General features: G+C 36.9%; 2 protein-coding genes and 1 pseudogene across 2 annotated transcripts; 2 read left to right on the top strand and 1 right to left on the bottom strand.

The window, feature by feature from the left end:
* Positions 1–434: 434 nt before the first annotated feature.
* LOC149054423 (zinc finger BED domain-containing protein 5-like) lies at positions 435–3,024 on the top strand. Its single transcript, XM_089230026.1, has 4 exons — positions 435–533; positions 2,385–2,547; positions 2,645–2,899; positions 2,942–3,024. The coding sequence occupies exons 2-4, from the start codon at positions 2,541–2,543 to the stop codon at positions 3,022–3,024; spliced, it is 345 nt and encodes a 114-aa protein (XP_089086152.1). The 5' UTR covers positions 435–533; positions 2,385–2,540.
* Positions 3,025–4,745: 1,721 nt separating this feature from the next.
* Positions 4,746–8,924, bottom strand: LOC107172545 (uncharacterized). Its single transcript, XM_089230025.1, has 2 exons — positions 6,420–8,924; positions 4,746–6,377 (listed from the first exon to the last, which is right to left on the bottom strand). Exons 1-2 carry the CDS (start codon positions 8,922–8,924, stop codon positions 4,746–4,748), a joined length of 4,137 nt encoding a protein of 1,378 aa, XP_089086151.1.
* Positions 8,925–11,645: 2,721 nt separating this feature from the next.
* Positions 11,646–13,030, top strand: LOC149054422 (uncharacterized; annotated as a pseudogene).
* The last annotated feature ends 9,542 nt before the right edge of the window (positions 13,031–22,572 follow it).

Raw genomic sequence — 22,572 nt, 5'->3', positions numbered from 1 at the left:
GTTTTAAAATCTCCCTGTAAATGAAAAAAACTGGGATAGAACATACATATACTACCTACTGTCATGAATATCTGTCACTATAAATACATATTAAGGAATGGTGACCAGATTTATAAAATACAAAAAGTACGTATACAATATTATCTTTTATACATATATTACATTAATGAAACATTTATGAAACAATATAAAAAACAAATTAAACTACATTATTTTGAAACATAAATCATAAAATATCAGCTATCGTAGATTTTTAATTTTCTTAAAAATAAAAAATAAAAGAAACCTATAATATCGTTTGAAATTATTATTAGTCATACTTTACTACTTCAAATTTTTTTTCTATACCACGCTGACAATATTTTTTGAATTTACGAATTTTTTTTATTTTCACCCAGGGAAAAATCAATTTTCCGGGAAATCTACCAGAGCAGAAATTATAAAAAGCTGGTCAGGAATTCATAGGAATTGAGTACTAATTATTGGTACAAAGAAAATTGCAAAATTCAAATTTGGGATGATGGCGGGGTGATGTAAGTGTACGGTTTATCGTTTCACAATAAACACTATTCGATTGATTATATTGCGTATTGTATTATTTCATAATTAAATATACACCAATCTGGCACGAAGATTTCGGTGATTCCAGGTATATATATTATTATAACGCATATAAGGAAAAAATCCAACTCGTTAACATGACACAAACAGTTCCGACATCAATGGGCTCATCGGCGCCCATAACAACCATTTAGTCACAAGTTATCGGAACTCCGGGAGTTTTCGAATAAAAGACGGATGTCAAAATATATTTCGCTTGACTAAAAAACTTTATGGCCGTCAACGTTATCAAGGTGGGTAGTAAAAAGAGGGCGATTTCACTAACCTTGATTTCAGAGGAAGTGCACAAAATTCTATTCAGCCTGTGTTTACCAGATGCCCTAGATATCAAAAGTTTTGAATCGTTATGAGCCATACAAATGAGAGCGCGACATTATCAGTTCCTTATAGAGTGGGAAATTTTCCTTTACCAATCAGTAAAAGTTTTTCTGCAAAAGGCTCTGCTGATTCATCTCCACTCAAAATAACTCTCATATTAGTTGAAAGCGTCAGTTGTTTAACGTGCCTGCAAATGTAAAATACTTTCAGGCAAGCATTATAAGTTCCTCGTTTGATCACAGGTAAGGTCTGGTGGAAGTCTCCTGATAATAAACTAAAGTACCACCCATAAGTTGAACAATCACTCGAATGTCTCACAAAGTTCGATCGCGGAAGCGCTTCCAGAACTTTTTTGTGGGTCATTGTACATTCGTCCCAAATAATTATCTTGCAAATTTTGAGTAGTTTTCTCTTTCCTGAGTTTTTAGTAATATTCAATATAGGTTGAATCTAAAGTTGCAAGATCCAACGGTAAGTTGAGAGCTGAACGTGCTAGTCTCCCTCCTGGTAAAAGCGTTGCTGCTATTACAAAGGTTGCAATTGCGAGGCGATTGTTATCTTTTCTTATTTCGGCTAAAAATATGTTGACTATTCATGTTTTTTCAGTCCTTCCTGACGCATCAAGAAAAAATCTTCCACCATTTCCATTGGTTAGGACACTACAGTTACACGTATTCTGTTTGGGGTGGTACCTAAATCTTACAAATCTAGGTCTATTCATTTAGCATTAAAAGGAAAAGTTGAAACAGACACTGAACGTTTAGTCAAAAGCAATACTTTAGTTCACGTCAATTACAGTGAATATGCAACTCCAATAGTTCCATCTATATTAAAACCATACGGAACGGTTAGAATTGCGGTGATTTCAAAATACCAATAAATCCGGTATTAAAAGGGACCGAATACTCTCTTTCAAAAATAGAACATTTATATACAAATGTTAGTGGTCCAAAATATTTTTCGAAAATAGATTTAAAAGACGCATACCAACAAATGATTTTAAAAGAATCTGATTGCAAATATACCACTATTAACACACATAAAGGCTTATTTATACACCCGTAACCCTATTGTAATAAAGTCGTCCACAGGGGAGTTCAAAAAAGCTATTGAAACTTCCACAGCAGGTCTTGAGGGCATAGGTATATTCCAAGATGACATTATTGTTGCAGGCTCAACTATCACAGAGCACAATACTCGTTTAGACATAAAGTTGAAAAAGTGCAAATTTATACAAAAGTCAATTGAATATTTGGGTCACAGGTTAGATGAAAATGGGTTTACACACACTAAAAAAACACACAGATGGTAAAAATCAATGCCATAGTCCCAGAAAATAAAACATTGCTAAAATCATTTTTAGCTTTAGTTACGTATTATATAAAATGTATTCCAAACGCTGCAAATATTTTAAAACCATTATCTATTCTTTTACGTAACGGCAGTGAATGGAATTGGACACCAGAATGTAACCAATACATTGAATTGACAAAATTGCACTGCCGTAAAATAAAATACAACAGTTTTTCTCTTTTAGAGATCCCACTGCTGCCACCAAATCATGTGTGCTAACGCCGTATTATCGTTGAAATCAGGAAATAATGATTGGTAAATAAAAAACACTAGTTTAATTACTACACATACACTAATTTATTATTTCTACTCAAACACGATTTAACTTATAACTTAGATTTTCTGTCTACAGTTGAGAAACAATATGACTGGATACGTGATTCCTTTGATGTTGATGCTACAGACACTAACCTGACTACTTTTGAAAAGGAGCAGCTCATTGAAGTCTCTTGTGATCCCTCGATGAAAAACAAATTCTTAAATCCTGGTACTACATTGTTAGATTTTTGGATCTGTGTTGGAAAAGAACAAAAAGAACTGTCTAGCACTGCTGTCAAATTTCTTGTTGGATTTTCCACCACTTATTTATGTGAAAGAGATTTTTCAAGTTTAACTTAATATGTTAAATTTAATAAATTAAATGTTGAAGATGATTTAAGATTGTATTTAACTAAATTAGAACCCAATATTGATAAACTGTGCCAACTGAAACAAGCTCACCTATCTCACTAATTTCTTTTAAAATAAACTCTTATAGTTTTTAAAATTTTTTGTATATTAGTATTTAATAAATTAATCTTAATGAAATAATAAGGTACGTAAGTCTTTAAATTTTTTTATATATATTTTAGTTTAGAAACTAAGAAGGAGTACCCAAAAAAATGTATTGATGAAAAGGGGTAAAGTGTTTATAAAAGTTTAAGAATCCCTGGTCTACACTATAGAGGTTCTATCTAACTCGAGTCCATACTCCGACTACAGACACCTAACCGTCCGTGGGAACCACGATTAAAGATAGTATCACAACGACCCATAATAAAGTGTTTCTCAGAGTTTCCTTGTTATCACAACGACTAGCAGAACCGAGTATTGGCGCTCCTCCAAGCGTTGAAATATTGAGCTATAATTGATAATATACTACTGTTTGGACTGCCAGCTATTCACTCAGCATTTGGCTGGGCAGCCACTAGAATAAAGGAAAATGGTGTTCGACTTTGGACGGGATAGGTGACCAATAAATATAAATAATAGCACGTCGTATATAAATGACAATAATATATTATAAGGCACGAAAAATGTGCATATGTTGGCCAGGAAAACGTCTTTTCCCGGGCGCAACTCAAAATAATAATAAACAATAAATATCAAATAATGATAGGGCAATAACGACAATTTACAATAATAATGATGATTTGATTACCGGTCGGCACATGCGCCGCGGTGGAGTGGTGTATCGGCGGCGGCGACTGGAAGCGACTAACGGGGAGCGGTGGCTGTTGGCGGCGGCGAATGACCGATTACGTGATGTGCAACTTACGTAATCACGGCACTGAAATAGCGTCGCACGACGGATACACACACAATAATAATAATGCCGGGGAACGATGTACCGGGTACGAATTATAGCCCGTCGGAATCAGACGACTGCGATGTACCGGCACGAATAAATAAATAATATGTGCGCGAATATCGGCGGCACCCACGCGACGGCGAGTAACGGTCGCGCAACGGACAACCGGTCGACGAAAATCGGTACGACGTCGAGAACGACGACAACGGCGACGAACGGCGCGACAGCGAAATAATACAAATCGCGGAACAATATAATTACGACCAAGTGCGGATAAGTCGCACCCACGAGGTTGTCGCAAAACGGCACCGAATAACGGCCGGACGCGATACCCGCACGGTCCGCTCAAGTCGAGCGTACGAAAAAGACAAGTTTTAGTCGCCGGCGGCGACTTGGCCGAAGCCCGGTGTCCGCGGGCCGCGCGACGCGCTGTCTCGCGGACCGGTTGCCGAATGTTGCGCTGGAAGCGGCGGGAAGTTCAAACATACTCCCCCATGGGAGGCGCAGCTTCACATCCCTCTTTGAACGCCGCCGATACTGAGACCTAGTTTATACATATTAAAAGGCCGGAAGGAAAAAAAATATAAATGTAAATAAAAAATAGACAGATTAAGTATATCATAAAATAACAATTATCTCAAAATGTGAGAAGGGACACAATAGATAATATAATAATAATAGGTAACGCTAAATACGTTGACAAGTCACAAGGGGGTCACGAATAAATATTACAAAAAAATAAATAACGCTAACCAACAGGTAAGGTGAATAATAATTTGACATAATAATATAATAATAAATGGTTAATAATTCAATAGAATGCAATGAGTAATAATTGCAAAAAAAAATACAAAATAATAGGCCATATGGCAATTAAACATAATTAAATAAGGGGACCTGTACCATTACCAGGTAATAAAACGAGCTTCGCTGCAGGACGGGTGATTATACCGCGCGAAGTCAGAACGCGCACAACTCTCACCACACCATCCGTACCCGGTAACACCTCGAGCACCCGCCCAAGTCGCCACTCCAAGGGAGGGGCTAGGCTGTCCCTAATGGTGACCATCTGTCCGACTTCAATATTTGGTTGATCACGTGTCCACTTTCCTCGTTCTTGTAACGTATGAAGGTACTCCGTCGACCAACGGCGCCAGAAGTGCTGGTGACAGTGGTCCAACAGCTTCCAACGGTCCGTGATCGAACGTTCCGGACACTCAGTAGTACGCGGCGGGAGCGCTAACAGCGGCTGGCCTCGAGTAAGCGCATTCGATCTCACGACAGGACGTCGGCGGCAAATATCGATAAACCGGCGCACACGCGCGACCACACGGATGAGTGCGTCGTAAGACGAGAAACGCGTGAACCATTCGACCGTGGGGGCAGCTAAACAAACTGCAGGTGACACAGATTTAACTTCAGGGAGTTCCTCAACGGGCAAACGCGCGATGTCACTCCCCCATTCTTGCGGAGGGTCACGGAGAAAGTCGGGGCCCTGCCAATATAACTTATGGTGCGGCAACTCAGACGGCATCAACCCACGGGACGCACAGTCCGCCGGGTTCATCTCCGAACTGACGTGGCGCCATTGACAACTCGGCAACAACGTCCGTACCTGGTGAACACGGTTTGATACATATTGCTTGAATGTGTCATGGGGCACAGTTAACCATGACAATACAATCGACGAATCCGTCCAGGCCCACATGTCAACGATATCGATGTGCGTATTTAATAATAAAGATATTCGGCTCATCCAGCGCGACAATAACACTGCGGCATTCAGCTCGAGCCTCGGAATCGATAACGGTTTAATCGGCGCTAACTTGGTCTTTGAACCGACCAACATGACCGACGTCGCGCGAGGAGCATCGTGGATGCGCAAAAACACTACCGCGGCGTAGCCGCGTTGCGACGCGTCGCAAAATCCATACAACGAACACGGAGCTCTTACAGTTGTATTGAAATAACGCGGAACATGCACGGAGGCTAGCGCGGGCAATTCGTCGACGAACCGCGACCAATCTGAGTGAATCTCGGTAGGCAACCGTTGATCCCACGTACAATTGGACTGCCAGGTGCGTTGCATAATGTGCTTGGCAAGAAAAATTGTCGGCGCGAATAAACCTAACGGATCGAAAAAACGTGCGGTAAGTGACAATATACCACGTTTGGTAAATACCGGGGCTGAGTCGAGGTGAGCTTCGCATCCGAAATAATCGCCACCGGTATGCCAAGACAATCCGAGTACCTTCGTGTCACCACCCTCATCACCGGCAAACGTTGTAGATTTAATCACCCGGAATTCTTCCGGAACAGCATGCACGACCGCTACGGTGTTGCTCGCCCATTTTCGCAGTTCAAAACCCACGCCGTTAAGGACAGCCGTTAACTCTACTTGAATACTGAGCGCGTCGTCCACAGTGTCGGCGCCGTAACAAATATCGTCTACATACGTCTGGTGGCGCAACGCGTCGCACACGCGGGCGGAACCGCGGCAGTCGACATCAGCGACCTCTTACAAAACCCGTAGCGCGAGGAACGGCGCACAATTTACGCCATACGTCACGGTATTTAGCTCGTATTCGACGAGCTCCATGTGCGGGGACGGTCGCCATAGAATATGCTGATACGCACGATATTGCGGAAGGACCGTAATTTGTCTGTACATTTTACAAATATCGGTGGTAAATGCGTGACGGAACAAACGAAACCGCGTGAGCACATCTACGATGTCCTGTTGTAGCTTTGGACCCGGGAATAACGAAGTGTTCAATGACGAACCATCAGCGACCGAAGCGGACGCGTCGAACACTACGCGGAATTTTTCATCGGCGCCACACACAGCATGATGCGGAATAAAATACCGGCCAGGATTGGACGCCACTGACATGTGTCTGAGTGACAAATATTCCGACATAAAATCGTTATACTTGGTGCGCATTCGATCGTTCGAGCTTAGCTTTCGCTCGAGATGATCGAACCGTTTGGCTGCGACCGCCCGAGACCCAGGAAATAAATTATCATGCAACGGTACACGAAACGGCAATGGAACCGAAAAACGGCCGGACTCGTCACGGACAACATTATCACGGAATACGGCTTCGCATTTGCCGGCGTCGGTAAACTTCAACGGGGCTACGTCGGGCTCTTCGATGTGCCAAAACCGGTCGATTAATTGCTCCACGGACGTGAGTAGAGACACGGCGGGTGGTTGCGGGATCGATATATCTGACGGCGACACTGACCCAATAAGGATCCACCCGAAACATGAACTGAACGCGGCTGGCAACGACTTATCCACAACAACCTGACGCCCGTCAATAATAGATGAAAACAGGTCTGCGCCTAATAATAGATCAACCGGCGCGGCGATATGGAAATCCGGGTCCGCCAACGCCAAGTGCGAAAACTTATCCCGTACAGACGGTTCCAACGAATGCCGCGGGAGGTCACCGGTTATAGACGGTAGAACCCATGACTCGAACGCTAAAACTGGATCGGACGCGTAGCGCGGCACAACATGGCAATCGACTCGTCCTTGTACCGTGACTACCGGCACGCCGGCTAAACCCGAAATTGGTGCCGACCAAGTTGACCAACGGAGACCTAACCGCTTCGCGCATGGCAGTGAGATCGCGTTTATTTGTGACGCTGAATCGATCAACGCGCGGGCCACTTGGAAACTCCCAGAACGATCGCGGATATGTACCAACGCCGTGCCAAGCACGACGGACGGCGACCCGAGCCCGGATAATAGCGATGTGGGGATGGCAGCTGACTCCGCCTCCGATGACGGCGCAACGTCCGTAGCCGTCGGATGCAACAAACTATGATGACGGCGTGAACAAATTGCACATTTGGCGGGCGCCTTACAATTAGGTGACCAGTGATCGGGGCTGAGACACGAGAAACAGATACGTTGAGCACGCGCCCATTTCGTGCGTTCATCCGCGGGTAGTGAACTAAATTTACGGCACACATCGAGCGCGTGTGAATTATTGCAGTATTGACACGACAATGTGCACGGTGGTTGCGGCGGTACTGGCACAGCTGCGACTAATGATGTCGGCGATGGTCGATCCACTTTACGTGACCACTTCGACGGCGCAGACGGTCGGTCCTTAGGACGGGACGCGAGCACGGCCTGTTTACCGGCGGCGCCCTGTACGCGCTCGAGTATAGCGATACGGTTTTTGATAAATGTGAACAAATCATCCACCGTGGGAAAGTCACTTGTCGTTTCCGACTCAAACAACGTGTGACACGACGACGAAAGGCACCGTGACGCCAGTGAAAATAAAATGAAATCGCCTAAGTCTGGAACCTGTAATGCGGTGAGGACTGAAATACCTTCACCGAACACCGACATAAATTTATTCAAGTCCGACAAACTGTCCACGGACGCCACGGGCACTTGCAATAATTGGTCGACAAAAGATCCCGCGACTAAACGCGGCTTGTCGTAACGCGATACCAATGCGGCCCAGGCTACGGCGAAGGTGGCTCCCGAAACCAATATACCACGGATGACGTCGGCGGCACTTCCCTGAATACAGCTACGCAAATGATAAAACCGCTCGATGTCGGGTATGTCCGGAAATTGAGACACTACCGCGAGGAACTGATCACGGAATGCGGGCCACTTGTGAATATCGCCATCGAATTGCGGTAATGGAATTTCAGGTAGTCTACGGAAAACGCGGGGTTGTGCCACGTGAGGGTCTCCCCCGGCGACGGGTTGAACACGATAGCGTAAAGCAATAGTCTGGATATCATAAACCCACTCGTTTACTTCAACAAGAAGGTCCGTCGTATACTCGCCCAACATATCGAGAGCACAATAAGCTTCGAACACAGCATTGTCCTCAATCTCGAACCCAGTCACTAGATTATCCAGCTTGGCGGATGCCGCGAGTAACCGCGGCGCCTTGGTCGCATCATCGCTGGCCGATAAAGCAGCCGCGTGGATAGCCTTAATGCGAGCGACGTACGAATCCCGTTTAGCCAATGCCCGATCCTTCGCGCGTTTATCCCGCTCCAATTCCTCGTCAGCAGCCATGGCGACTGGTTACGAGTTCGGAAAGATGCAGGAAAAAGGTGCGCGCACGTAACCCCGGGACAATCACTCAATCTAGCAGCGCTCAACTACAATAAAAACGGGGCAATGGTCCTATCTAAACTGTCACGAACCCAATCCAAACGTGAACACCACAATTAAATAATAAAAGAACCACGCTCTGCTACCAAATGTTTGGACTGCCAGCTATTCACTCAGCATTTGGCTGGGCAGCCACTAGAATAAAGGAAAATGGTGTTCGACTTTGGACGGGATAGGTGACCAATAAATATAAATAATAGCACGTCGTATATAAATGACAATAATATATTATAAGGCACGAAAAATGTGCATATGTTGGCCAGGAAAACGTCTTTTCCCGGGCGCAACTCAAAATAATAATAAACAATAAATATCAAATAATGATAGGGCAATAACGACAATTTACAATAATAATGATGATTTGATTACCGGTCGGCACATGCGCCGCGGTGGAGTGGTGTATCGGCGGCGGCGACTGGAACAGCTGTTGCGATGGTGCGGTGACACGCAGGTGAACGGGGAGCGGTGGCTGTTGGCGGCGGCGAATGACCGATTACGTGATGTGCAACTTACGTAATCACGGCACTGAAATAGCGTCGCACGACGGATACACACACAATAATAATAATGCCGGGTAACGATGTACCGGGTACGAATTATAGCCCGTCGGAATCAGACGACTGTGATGTACCGGCACGAATAAATAAATAATAATATGTGCGCGAATATCGGCGGCACCCACGCGACGGCGAGTAACGGTCGCGCAACGGACAACCGGTCGACGAAAATCGGTACGACGTCGAGAACGACGACAACGGCGACGAACGGCGCGACAGCGAAATAACACAAATCGCGGAACAATATAATTACGACCAAGTGCGGATAAGTCGCACCCACGAGGTTGTCGCAAAACGGCACCGAATAACGGCCGGACGCGATACCCGCACGGTCCGCTCAAGTCGAGCGTACGAAAAAGACAAGTTTTAGTCGCCGGCGGCGACTTGGCCGAAGCCCGGTGTCCGCGGGCCGCGCGACGCGCTGTCTCGCGGACCGGTTGCCGAATGTTGCGCTGGAAGCGGCGGGAAGTTCAAACAACTACCTTTAATCGTGTCATGAATTTACGTTATAAGAAATAAAATACAGAATAAATTTATATTTTATAATAATTATTATTTAAATAAACCAAATATTTTGTGTTGTTACATTACATAATTTTTATATTTTAATAAATAATAATTATATTTTAACAATATTCATAATAATATATTTTTAATGATTAAATAAAGTATAATATATTATACTTCACTTTCAGTGTAAATTATAATTTAAGTTAACTACCTACGAGTTTTGATAATTTTTTTTTAGTTTTATTTAGTTTTTTATTCATTTGATTTATAATATATGTATACTGTCTCATTCTCATTATGACAAATGTGCTACATATATCTGAGAGAATATCAGTTTGGTGCACATTACATTCAAATGTCAAAGTATTATTTTTACTTAGAAAATCCGACGAAACGTTTCATTAAACACATCAATAGAGCCAGCATGTTTCTCAAAGCTTAACTCTAAACTTCTCAGAATGAGAAATAAATTTTGATTTGGATGTGTTAAATATCCTCTTGACTTTAAATTAACAAGTTCTGCTTCTGGAGATGAACTACTATTTAAATTTTTTAAGCCAGCTATACATAATTCACATTTTGTTTTTTTTTAAGAGTTTTCTAGCTATATATCTGGAAATTATAAAATAAATGATATGTGACTACCACGATTAAAGATAGTATACATTATAAATTATAATGTAGAATAAATACTTTAAACCAAACTTTACACTTAAAATTACGTAGGTACCATATAATCACGATTGTAAAAATCATTGTAAAGATCGTATTTTTAATCGTGTATATAATTTTTTGCATTTTCGCGGGAAAATAAAATGCATAAGATAATGTACGGAATGATGCGTAGTACATAATTTATACCCTATGAGCGCTAGTAAAAGTTTCTAGGGTATCGATGATAATAAAAGAAACTATGAGCAGCATTAAATTGTTTCTTATCAGAGTTCGTTGTGCAACCATTCTATCTTTAATCGTGGTGGGAACTGTACGAATCCTCGTACGATGAATTCGCTGACCAACGCACGTCCCACAGTCACGTAGACCATTAATTAGCGAATTTACATATCGACATATCGTATACAGGGTGCTTAATATATACAGGGTACAACAATACTACTTATCATTTATAGAACTGAAAGTAATGTTAAAGACATAGACAATGAAGGCACCATACAAACAGACAATGATGATGATAAGAGTGTTAACAGTGATGAAGAGTATGGCATGGTAGTCGGAAAGATATCTTTGTTGGTGATATTTTTGATGACAAGGATCAAATTAAAAGGAAACAAGATTGCAAACGCCGCAAAAAAAGATAAAACCAAAGATCCGGATCAACAATTTGAAACTAAGATTCTTTCAATTTTAAATAATCGAAAAAGTGAACCAGATGATGATAATTTTTTTTCTCTTATGAAGTTTAAAAGTATTTTCTTCATAAAAAAATTGAAAAATTAAAAAAAGAAAAACTATTTCTTAAAAATAACCCTTTTGGTACCAATCTATTGAATCTGATAACAAATTATTTGAGTTTTACTGTGGGATTAGTAAATCTATGTTTGATATAATTGATGATTAATGTTCAAAAGTTTCTTTTAAATATTATTATGATTGGAATGAGGAAAATTCTGTTTAAAGGACCAAATTCTTATGACTCTTATAAAACTAAGATTGAATTTAGCTTATCCAAACTTAGCATTTAGATTTAAGACTAGTGAATCCACAGTAGGTAATATTATATTAATATTAATAAGTGTTCTTCATGAAATTTTATTAATTAACTTAATGAATACAGTACCTTCACAAAATAAGAATTAAAATTGCTTACCAGAATGTTTCAATCATTTTCAAAATTGTAGAATAACATTTGATTGTACTGAAATTTCATGCGATATTCCTAAATCCCTTTTGGATCAAAAGCTCACATATAGTTCTTATAAGAATAAAAATAAATTGAAAGGGCTTATTGGAGTGGCTCCTAATGACGTTATTACTTATGCCAGTAAATTGTATCTTGGATCCTCTTCTGATAAAAAAAATTGTAGGCCACTGTAGAGTATTAAATATATTACAACCAGGTGATTTAGTGTTAGCTGATAAAGGCTTCCTAATTTCAGACTTAATGCCTCCAGAAACTTCCTTAAACATTCCTCCTTTTCTTATGTCTCCGCAATTCACTCCAAGCGAAGTTCTGAAAACAAAGAACATAGCTAGAGCCAGAATTCATGTTGAAAGGGTGATGGTTAGGGCTAGGATTTATATGCATTTGCATGTTTTTTTCCTTAAGTCCAAATTGATTGGTTGCCAGATTTGTCCACGATTTGGCTTATTCTCGTTTAAATAAGACCAATTTTTTTTGCATATTTTTGCATATTTTGGGCATAATGCATATAACTGCATATTCATAGATTTTTTAGGATACGATCATTTTTAACTAACGTTTTTTGATTTTTATAAGTTATTGTTAATTTTAAATGGTACTTCACGAAACCGACAGTTTTTAGTAATACTTTGTGTTAGTACGTCATGTGTTGCGAAAATGTGTGCGGACGTTTATACTTAATAATTTTAATGGTTTTAATAACAGTGTCCAGTATGCCGAAAGTTCAAAGTGAAAGTGCCAAGTTACGTCTAATTAAACTAATATTTTATGCAATAATATGATGAGCTAATAATAAATTATGAATTATAATAAATAATACTAAAAATTTGTTTTTGCATATTTTGGTAAATAAAATGCATATTTTACAATTTTTTATTGCATATAAATCCTAGCCCTAGTGATGGTTAAGCTGAAAAGTTTAAAATTTTAACACATATACCAAAATGCTTTATACAAAGTCATCATAAGTATTTCAATTATGTGCTACATTAGTAAATTTCCAAAATCCAACAATAAAAGAAGTTGAGCATCTGTTTGTAAATAATGATAACACATAAAATATAAATTTCCAATATTCAGTTTTTATTTATTAAAAAAATTATAATATAATGATAATTATTTACTATGTATACAAATACAGTGGCGCCATTTGGGGGAGGGTGAGCAGGGTGTGCACTTGCACCCCCTTGATTTATTATTTACTATTGACCTAGCCGTCACTGATACACGGCCTTGCCGCCTTGGCCTCCAGTTTTCCTATCTTTAATATTAGCCTAGAACAATATAGAAACGAAACTCGATCAGCTGATCGCTGAATTGGTTCCCTATGATCTGAAATCTGAACAAGGAATTGGTTAAACAAACCAACTAAGTTTTGTTTTACAAATTTTGTGTTTGATTTTCACTTCAAAATGGTTGTAAAGTGTCTAGTGTGTCCGAATAAGTAGGGATCCTTATCAAATGTTACTTTTCATAGATTTCCAAAGGATAGCGAAAGGTAAATATTATAATTAATTAAATATTAATAATGTATTAATCTAAAAATTTTGTTATAAATAATTGTATAATGTTTTAGATTTTATAAGTGGGTTAAACTTTGCCGTCGTCCTGATCTAACAGAAAAGAGTCCATACATTTGTAAACCTACTTATAGACTATGCTCAGAGCACTTTGTCAAAACAGATTTCAACAGTAATGGTCGGTTGAATAATAACGCTGTGCCTTCTGTATTTAGCTGGTCTGATGTGGAGTTGAAACAAACTGATTGTTTACAAACAATCCCTGAGGAGTCCATTCCTAGTACTTCAGGAACAATAGCCAATTCTGCTGACATTAATAGTGAATCTCTATCGTCAATCAATTGGTCAAATATAGCTGACATATCTTGTTCAACTCCTAAAAGCTCTACATCGAGATCAATAACTTATTCATCAGGGAACAGTTCAACGTGTACAACACAAACACATAAAGATTTGTCCAGGAACACATCACGAAAGGTAAAACTTAACAAACTGCTAAGTATCCAAAAGAATAAATATAATGATCTTCATAAAAAATATTTTTCACTTAAAAAGCATTGTTCTGACCAAGAAAAAAAGTCTTCAACATTAGTGTTTTTTCATTTAATGTGCGACAAGTTTCTAAATAAAGGTTTTGCTAATTTTGTTAAAGTACAGTCCAAACTAACATTGAAAGATCCCCGTGGGCATAGGTTTTCTTATGAGACAAAACAGTTTGCACTCATGATACATTTTATGGGTCCTAAAGTTTATAGATTTCTTCGGAAATCCTGGAGTTTGCCATCTGTTAGAACTTTGCAAAAAACTACAGAGAATTGGGAAATTAATCCTGGTTTGAATGAATTTTTGTTCAATGTTCTAGCAGTAAAAGCAAACTCCATGACGGGCTGAGAAGGAATCGGTACTGCTGTTGAAGTGAGAATATTGTTAAAAGAGGTTTGGGAAGGTTGAGAGTGTCTTGATTGTTGAAATATTTGTGAAGGAGGGGAAATGAAAGTAGAGTCATGTAGTTTATTTTCCAGGGCAGCTAACCGAGAGGATTGACTTTCTACACAACATATACGATCAGTAAGGGTTTGAATACTAGAATTGATGCTACGCTGAACACTATTAATATGGTTGATGCTTTCATTTAGAGTGACTGCTTGAGAGGTGTTGTTGGCACTTTGTAGTTCGGTAAGACTGTTCTGGACAATAAGAAAATCAGAATGGAAATTAGTTTGAATTTGGGTCAGTTTAGAAGTGTGGTCTGTATCAATCTCATCTACCCTATTGCATAATTCATCAAATTTGTTGTCAAGCTCTGTAAACTTGCGGGCAAAATTATCCAGCTGTTGGTGGAAAGACACATTCATGTCGTCAATTAGTTTTTTGAGAGAGGTGAGAGAGAGAGGGGGGGAATCGCTAAGGAGAGAGAGATTGGTATCATCATTTTCAGCCATGGTTAGATCAAAATCTGTTGAGGGAAGTATTGGAGACTGATAAGTATTTGAGGGATTATACCTATCCGGTTGGCGGGTAATGCGTTTACCAGCACCGTGCATTAGAATAGAAAATAGAATCGATTGACAAAAATTATATAATACAATTTAAAAGCAGGATATTAATGTAAAGATAATATTTCAAAAGCTAGTAGTAGTTACAGTGTGATAGGGGAAACACTAAAAATGTTAGGCCTGTGACAGTTATTGGGGACAATAATTTAATTCTCAGAAAAGAGATAGAACAAGAAAAGATTATAATTTATAATGTTAATTAGGAAACATCAGAGCATAGATCTGACCTAAATGAAAATAATACTTAAGTCGCACTCGAATAAAAAAAATTTAATTTAATTGAATAATAATAAATGGAGCGATGAAATATAAGATTCAATTTACTAGTTTACTACCACATACAATGTGTATAATGAAGATATGAAAGTTAATAATATTAGAATAAGTGTAGAGACACTGTACTGGGTAATGGGGAAATTTAATCTAACAAATAACAATAATATACCAGGTAATGTAGCAGGTTTTAACTAAAATCACAAAGGACAACTTAATTTAATTTATAATATACTAATAGTGTAGTGATTAATTTAAATAGAATAACTGAAACGTAGTTAATGAACAAATTATAGGTTAAATTATATGCACTGCGCACACAAGAAATATTAATGTAATAACGATATACTAATAAAATAATATAAATTGTTATCCTACAAGAGGGATAATTTAGTGGACAATAACTGTAATTTAACTATACCGGGGTATACTAAAGGAAATATAATATTTGAATATAAAGGTTAACTAAATGTCCTAAGACAGATAATAATAGTAAAGTTAAGTTAGTTTAACAGTCTTGAAACAAGATCACAAAAATAAGGTTAATTAATAATTTGTAATATAACAATGTAATGGGGCCCTAGTCGGGACAAAGCTACCGGGCTAACCAACTTCTTATACAGCAACTCAGTCATCATTGAGGATATAACAATTTAAAAATAATAAGGGGAATAGTTGGGAGAACATATTTATGTTAGATAAAAGGGAATATATTGTTTATTAACCTGGTATACAGACTAATCATAGTAATATTTTAATTGAAGTTAGGGAGAGCATTATAATAATATAAACCTGGGCGTTAAGGGGACATAATATTAAATATTTACTAATGGTAAGGTATATGGAAAAACAAAATTTTTAATTATTGTTGTATAGTGAACATTGTCATCTTTATCGAGAAATAGAATAATAATTTAATTTTTTTTTTTTTTTTTTTAAATAAATTAATAATATGACAATGATTTATTTGTGCCAGATACAAATCTTGGACACATGATATATTAATGTTGTTAATAATAATTTGTATTAACCACCAAGATAAACATGTGTTCTGAAGGAACAGAATATAATAATAAAGTTAACTTTTGTCATGAGACAGAAAGAATATAGTAATCCGCAGATTTACAATATAATATAATATAATAATAAAATTTACTTTTGTCATGAGACATAAGAAATGTAATAACCCGCAGACTGAATACATAATATAATAATTGACCATGTGGTCCTGGGAAAAAATGTAAGTTATCGCAGCTCTATAATATAAAAAGTTCCTAACTATGTTATGCAGGGGAGGAATACGGGTCTAGGGAACATATTAAGGGGGGTCATACAAGGGGAAAACTATTATAATCAGCCGCAGCCGTCAGCACATACCGCCACCGTCAAAGCGCCGCTGCCGCTTCCAATCCGGTACACACACCAGCAGGAACAATTTCTGAAATGATTAACTGGATAACAAACATAGTCATGGGGGGAACATAGAAATAATAATAAGTTAATATTTACCTTTACATTATAACATTTTTCACATAATCTATCAATATAACAGTATTTTTTTTTTTTTGTACCAAAAGTAAATAATTAATATGACCATCAGTAAGTTAACAATAAAATAAAATATCTCTCTAGGAGAATAATATAGTCATATTTTTGAATAAAAGATTTAAAAAAACTTTGAGAGATTTGGGGAGTAATAATATTAAGGATTTTAGGAGATTTAATTAAAATGTGTTTGCATTACAGGAGAATAATAGTTTTTAAGATGAAAGTGGATAATAAATGTTGCCATGCCATGTGCTTGCCATTAGGTAAAATTTTTTTTTTTTTTTTATACATGTTTTATATATACTGATATTTGCCATTTTTATAAGAGAAATTTATATTTTAATAATTTTAAGTTTTATAATTTTATTAAGGGAGAAGAAAAAAAATATATTAGTTATACAGGGGAGTATTTGGACATGGGTCCTGTCACGGTCGCCATATGTGAGATTACGGAGCTTTTTAGGGCTCCGTAAACCACCAACGAGCAAAGGGGAACACTTTCCTCGTGACCTGTGAGCCGCACCGCGTGAGACCCGAGGGTCAAGTCGGTGGAACTCACAGGCTTTGATACACGCAGTGGCGAATGAACGCCAAAGATTTATTTAGAAGGGGGAAAACAAACAAAAAATTTTATATTAATAAAATAATAGGCGTAAAGTCTTAGGATAACTATGGGGATATATTTTACATGGTTGTAATAAATAATATATAATATAATGCACATGGCAAAATGCACAAAATACAGGGAAAAGTATATAATATAATGCACATGGCAAAATGCACAAATTACAGGGAAAAGAATATAATATAATGCACATGGCAAAATGCACAAAATACAGGGAAAAGTATATAATATAATGCTACAGCTCCGACAAGCGGTTACCGGCACGGAATAATCATCATACGTCGGTATGACACATTATACTATTACATGTGTTAAAGGAAAATACCCACGGCTCCGCATGACGGTTACCGTGGCACCTATGAGGAAAAATGGAGCATAAATAGAAATACGTTGTAGTGATACATAATTAAAATGAAAAAAGAAAAGAAAAAGTTGTGATACATAATCAAAATGAAAAGGGGGGAATATTGGGGGAAATAGTTTTGTACATTACACAAATGATGATGACTTGAGTTGTGGCTGGATGACGAAAGTGTGGATGACCGACGGCTGGGATAGGCTGGCCAGTTGGCCGTCGACCCCCAAGACACGTGGTCGACATGGCCCATCGGCGTCGGTCATTGGGAAAACGGAGGCTTCGCCCGACATCGGGCCCGACGTCGTCGCTTAGCCCATCATTTCGTACATTATGAGTATGGATGACAATACAAAAAACTATAAGTTGACTATTGACCACGAGGATGATCGGACCGCAGAATGAGTGGGCCGGTGGTGTTCGTTACCTACGTCTTGACGGGAATACGTTGGTTTAAAAAGTGAAGATGTCTGGCGAACGGTGTCCGGTCGCTGGCCGTTGTTGTCGCAATTGATGTCGTAGTAGGGAAGGTCAGGGTAGGCGTATTGCGGGATTTTACAATAATATGGGTAATTAAAATAATTGCACTGCGGCGATCGCACCGACGGACGCGACAGAGGCGCCGACGGCAGCCGATGACGACATGTTACGGTGACGTCGGTGAACACTGTTGCAGGCGGGGAGGTCGGGGATCAGTTATTGCATAACATAGTGGTAATCGCGGGCGCGCTATTATATTAATGGGATGGTCACTGGCCGACAGGTATGCTGATATCCTAGGTATTGGGTATACCCAGTGGTTTAATAATAATAATAATAAGGCCTGAAATTCTGTGACGTTACAAAGTGTTCATTTTTTCATTGCAATAATATGCAATAATATGCAAAAAAATTCCAAAAACAGATTCACACCTTTCCTTTGAATATTAATTTATTAAAAAAGTGGATAATCCATTCCGGTAAGTACCCAATGGTCTATTTATATTTATAACATAAAATAATTTTCCTATATAATTCAAATTTAATCTAACCAACTACCAAGTATTTTTATACTTCAAACTTTAGGGAATGTCGAGTTGGATTCCATAAGCCCGAAAAAAAAATGAAAAATCGGTTTTTATGCTCTAAACATTTTAATAGAGACCAGTATTCTAATCCAGTTGATCCTAAATCGCGGCTTAATTCCAATGCGGTTTCAACAAAATATTCTGAAGGTATATTTGAACCAGTTTATATGTATGCATAGGCGCAAATTGAGGGGAGCTTGGTGGATTACGTATTATCTCCCCCCACAAATCTAGGATATACCATTTTAAAATACTATATTATAAATTTCTACTTGCCGTTTAATATATTCAGACCCCCCCCCCTCCCATCCAAATCAAAAGTTGAAATTGCGTCTATGAACATACCTATATGTATATTATTATATTTTAAAATAAAATATTTACTAGGTATACACAGTGCACGTAATTCCTACATTAAATTAATTATATTATTGTTATAGTTGAGCATGTAACTAAATCTACACCGTTGGTTAATATTTTTAATTCACTCAAAGCTTGGAATTGGAGTGTCTCTAGTACAGACTTCGTTGGAGGTATATAAGAATTATAAATATTATAAAAACAAAAATAATAGTTATTATCTGAAATATCAAATTAATTATGTAATTAAAAAAAAATGTGCTTATGAGTTTTCAATATATTTTTTATTATTAGAACTATACATAAAGAGTCCTGTACCTGTTATATTGAAGTTTCGAGTTAATAAACATATTTTTGGTCATTTAATAAGCGCCTTTGCGTATATTTTTTTGAAATATGTCCTTACTCTCTCTTTACTAAGGATAACAACGAGCCGGTACACATCATACCTATAAAGATTCCTACATTTTCTTGTATTAAAACCTGATGTTAAAAATGATCATGTGAATGAAGTATTGATCACAACTCCGCGACAAAATCGCGAAAAGCAGAAGTGCAAATGACGGTATGTGCCTCAAGACATATACATTGCATGTATACGATAAATGATTCTGATTGAGGACAGTATATTATGTAATATGTTGCATAAGATATTTTGTATTATTATATTATATTTTAGTACTTGACACTTGATATTGTCAAAGGTGGGCATTAACGAGTTAAAAAGTTAATTTTTTTTTAATGTTTTTACTTAACCCTTTGCCGACCAACGGGACTTTTGAGTCCGCTGTGTATTTTGTCCATTTAAACATAGGTAAAATAAATTAAGTACTATCTGACCATAGTGACTTATAAGTCACTCCATTTTTAATCAATAATGTTCCCGAAAATTTTCTGTGAAATCAATAGATAGCGTTAAATACATCACATAACAAAATAAATATAGTTTAGCCCATAAAATAAATATCGATATTTATATAAATAGCCACAGCGCGAACCAGTATAGATAAGCAATGGGTTTTATTATTATTCTTTTCGTTATAATCCCGAGAAACAGAACGTACCATTGAATATCATTATTATTGTGTATAAATATGTGTTTATTGACAATAATCACAACGGACTTTGAAGTCCCTATGGTCTATTGCGACATTTTTATAGTTTTGACGAATATTCTCAGTCAAGCACTCGCGCGCCAAGTATATTGTTTATACGCATGCTATTTTTTTCGCTCTTGAGTGTTGTTTGTTCATTTATTAATTATTATTTACTCGTTAATTTTTTTAATTTATTTAATTGGTGAAATGACTATAAAACTATAAAATGTCCTACTGTAGTTAATGATTATAATAAATACATGGGGGGAGTAGACAAAGCAGATCAATTACGAGCTCTATATAATATCAATAGAAAATCAAAAAAATGGTGGCATAGATTGTTTTGGGATGTTATTGATATTATATTTGTCAATTAATTTGTTATTAATAACAAGCTTAGTGAATCAAAATTAACCGTTCTTCAGTTTCGAAGAGCAGTTGCCCAAGGACTAATAACACAAGGTAAATGTGGCCTAAAAAGAACAACGGATATATCTCCAGGGACTTCAAAAGGTAGACCATGTCTACAACCAAGAAGGGGCAAACAGTTGTTTTCAACAACTTCAGATGTGAGGTTAGGGAACTTAGGGGCCCACTGGTTACAATTTAGTAAAACAAGAGGTAGATGTGAAGTGTGCAGCAAAAATAATATAGAATCTAAACCATATACTAAATGTTCTACTTGTAATATTTTTTTATGTTTGAATGAAAAGAAACCATGTTTTAATGAATATCATTCAAAATAATGTGTTCATTTTTAAAATTATTATTATTTTTTTTTTTTGTACATTACTATTATGTTTATATATTTTTAATAAAAGTCTTATTATATGATAAATTATGAATTGAACATTTATAATATTAAACATAGTAACCACTCAATGTTCTTAATATTAGTCTGCTATATAAAAAAATTGACCATTTAGTTTTTGATACTATAACTATTTTCTTTAAGTTTATATTGTTGTTAATTTGAAACATGAATTATATACATATTTAAATGGTCATTATATTTTTAATTAATTAATTAATTAAATTTTAACTAATTACTTATTATTATTACTTATTTATCATAGGGAATAAGAAAATAGTAGTGTCGTAACTGACCATAGGGACTTTTAAGTATAGTCCTTAAATGACCAATGGGACTTATTTGTCCCACTCCTTAAAAAAATATTAAAAAACCTCCAATTTTAAATTTCTTAATTTCTAAATTCATCAAAAAAATAATAATTTAAAAAGGTGCAAAAAAAAAATCAAATTTCTATCACCATTTAATGTTGGTCTACAAAGGGTTTTAACTAGTTAGTTTATTTTTTCAACAAATTATGGAACATAACTAGTTTAATATACAGTTGGAATAACTTAGCTTTTCAGTTGATTTAAAAAAAATCGTGGTATATTTATACTTTACCGGACACCCTTTTTTTTGTAATTTTTTTTTTTTGAAACTATGTAGTTAAGTACACTGAAAACGATGGTGAAGTCAGAATTTGGGGCTCGAACTTAGTTTTCAAGTTATAGGCTATTGAAGTTAACGCTTTTTCATAATCTTTTAAATAAGTAGTTTGATGGCAATTTTACGTATTCGCTTGTTGTGCAGTGGTCATGGAAGCTGTTTCCACCCGCCACGTCCGCGTTCAATACCGACTCGGGTTAAACTTTTCTTGCACTTTTTTTTTTAAATGTGAGCTTTTATGAAGATTACAAAAAATACATTTTATTAGGTGTACTGTTCCATTAAAATACCATTAAATTAAAATCGTATAAAAGAAACAACGAAAAATAAAATAATTATAAAAATAACACATTTTATTAGGTTTATTGTTCCATTTAAATAGCATAAAATTGTAAATTAAGTATATCTAACGAAAACTTATTATACATTTTCGATAACAAAAAATGTCAATTTTTGCAAGTTTTAATTTCCACGTACAAAATATTATTGATCACTTCGTTTTTCTCTACTTACGCGAATACATTAAAAGTAACGTAAACTATGGCAGCTGACAAATATATAAATTTATTCGACCTTAAAGAGTGGTCAGACCTAAACGACGGTTTAGGTCTAATCACAAAATTACAAGAATATGGTATTTTGCCAACGGAACAAAAATGTCTAAGTGGACATTTTATGAGATTGGTAAAAGATGAATCCATGACTGACAAATATAAGTGGATTTGTCGTGAAAAAGTTGG

The sequence above is a fragment of the Diuraphis noxia genome, unplaced genomic scaffold (assembly GCF_037042655.1).
Source record: "Diuraphis noxia isolate RWA-SAM2 unplaced genomic scaffold, SU_Dnox_SAM2 contig0006, whole genome shotgun sequence".
NCBI lineage: Eukaryota > Metazoa > Arthropoda > Insecta > Hemiptera > Aphididae > Diuraphis > Diuraphis noxia.
Note: the sequence above shows the minus strand (reverse complement) of the source record. Positions and strands in the feature narration are given on the sequence as shown.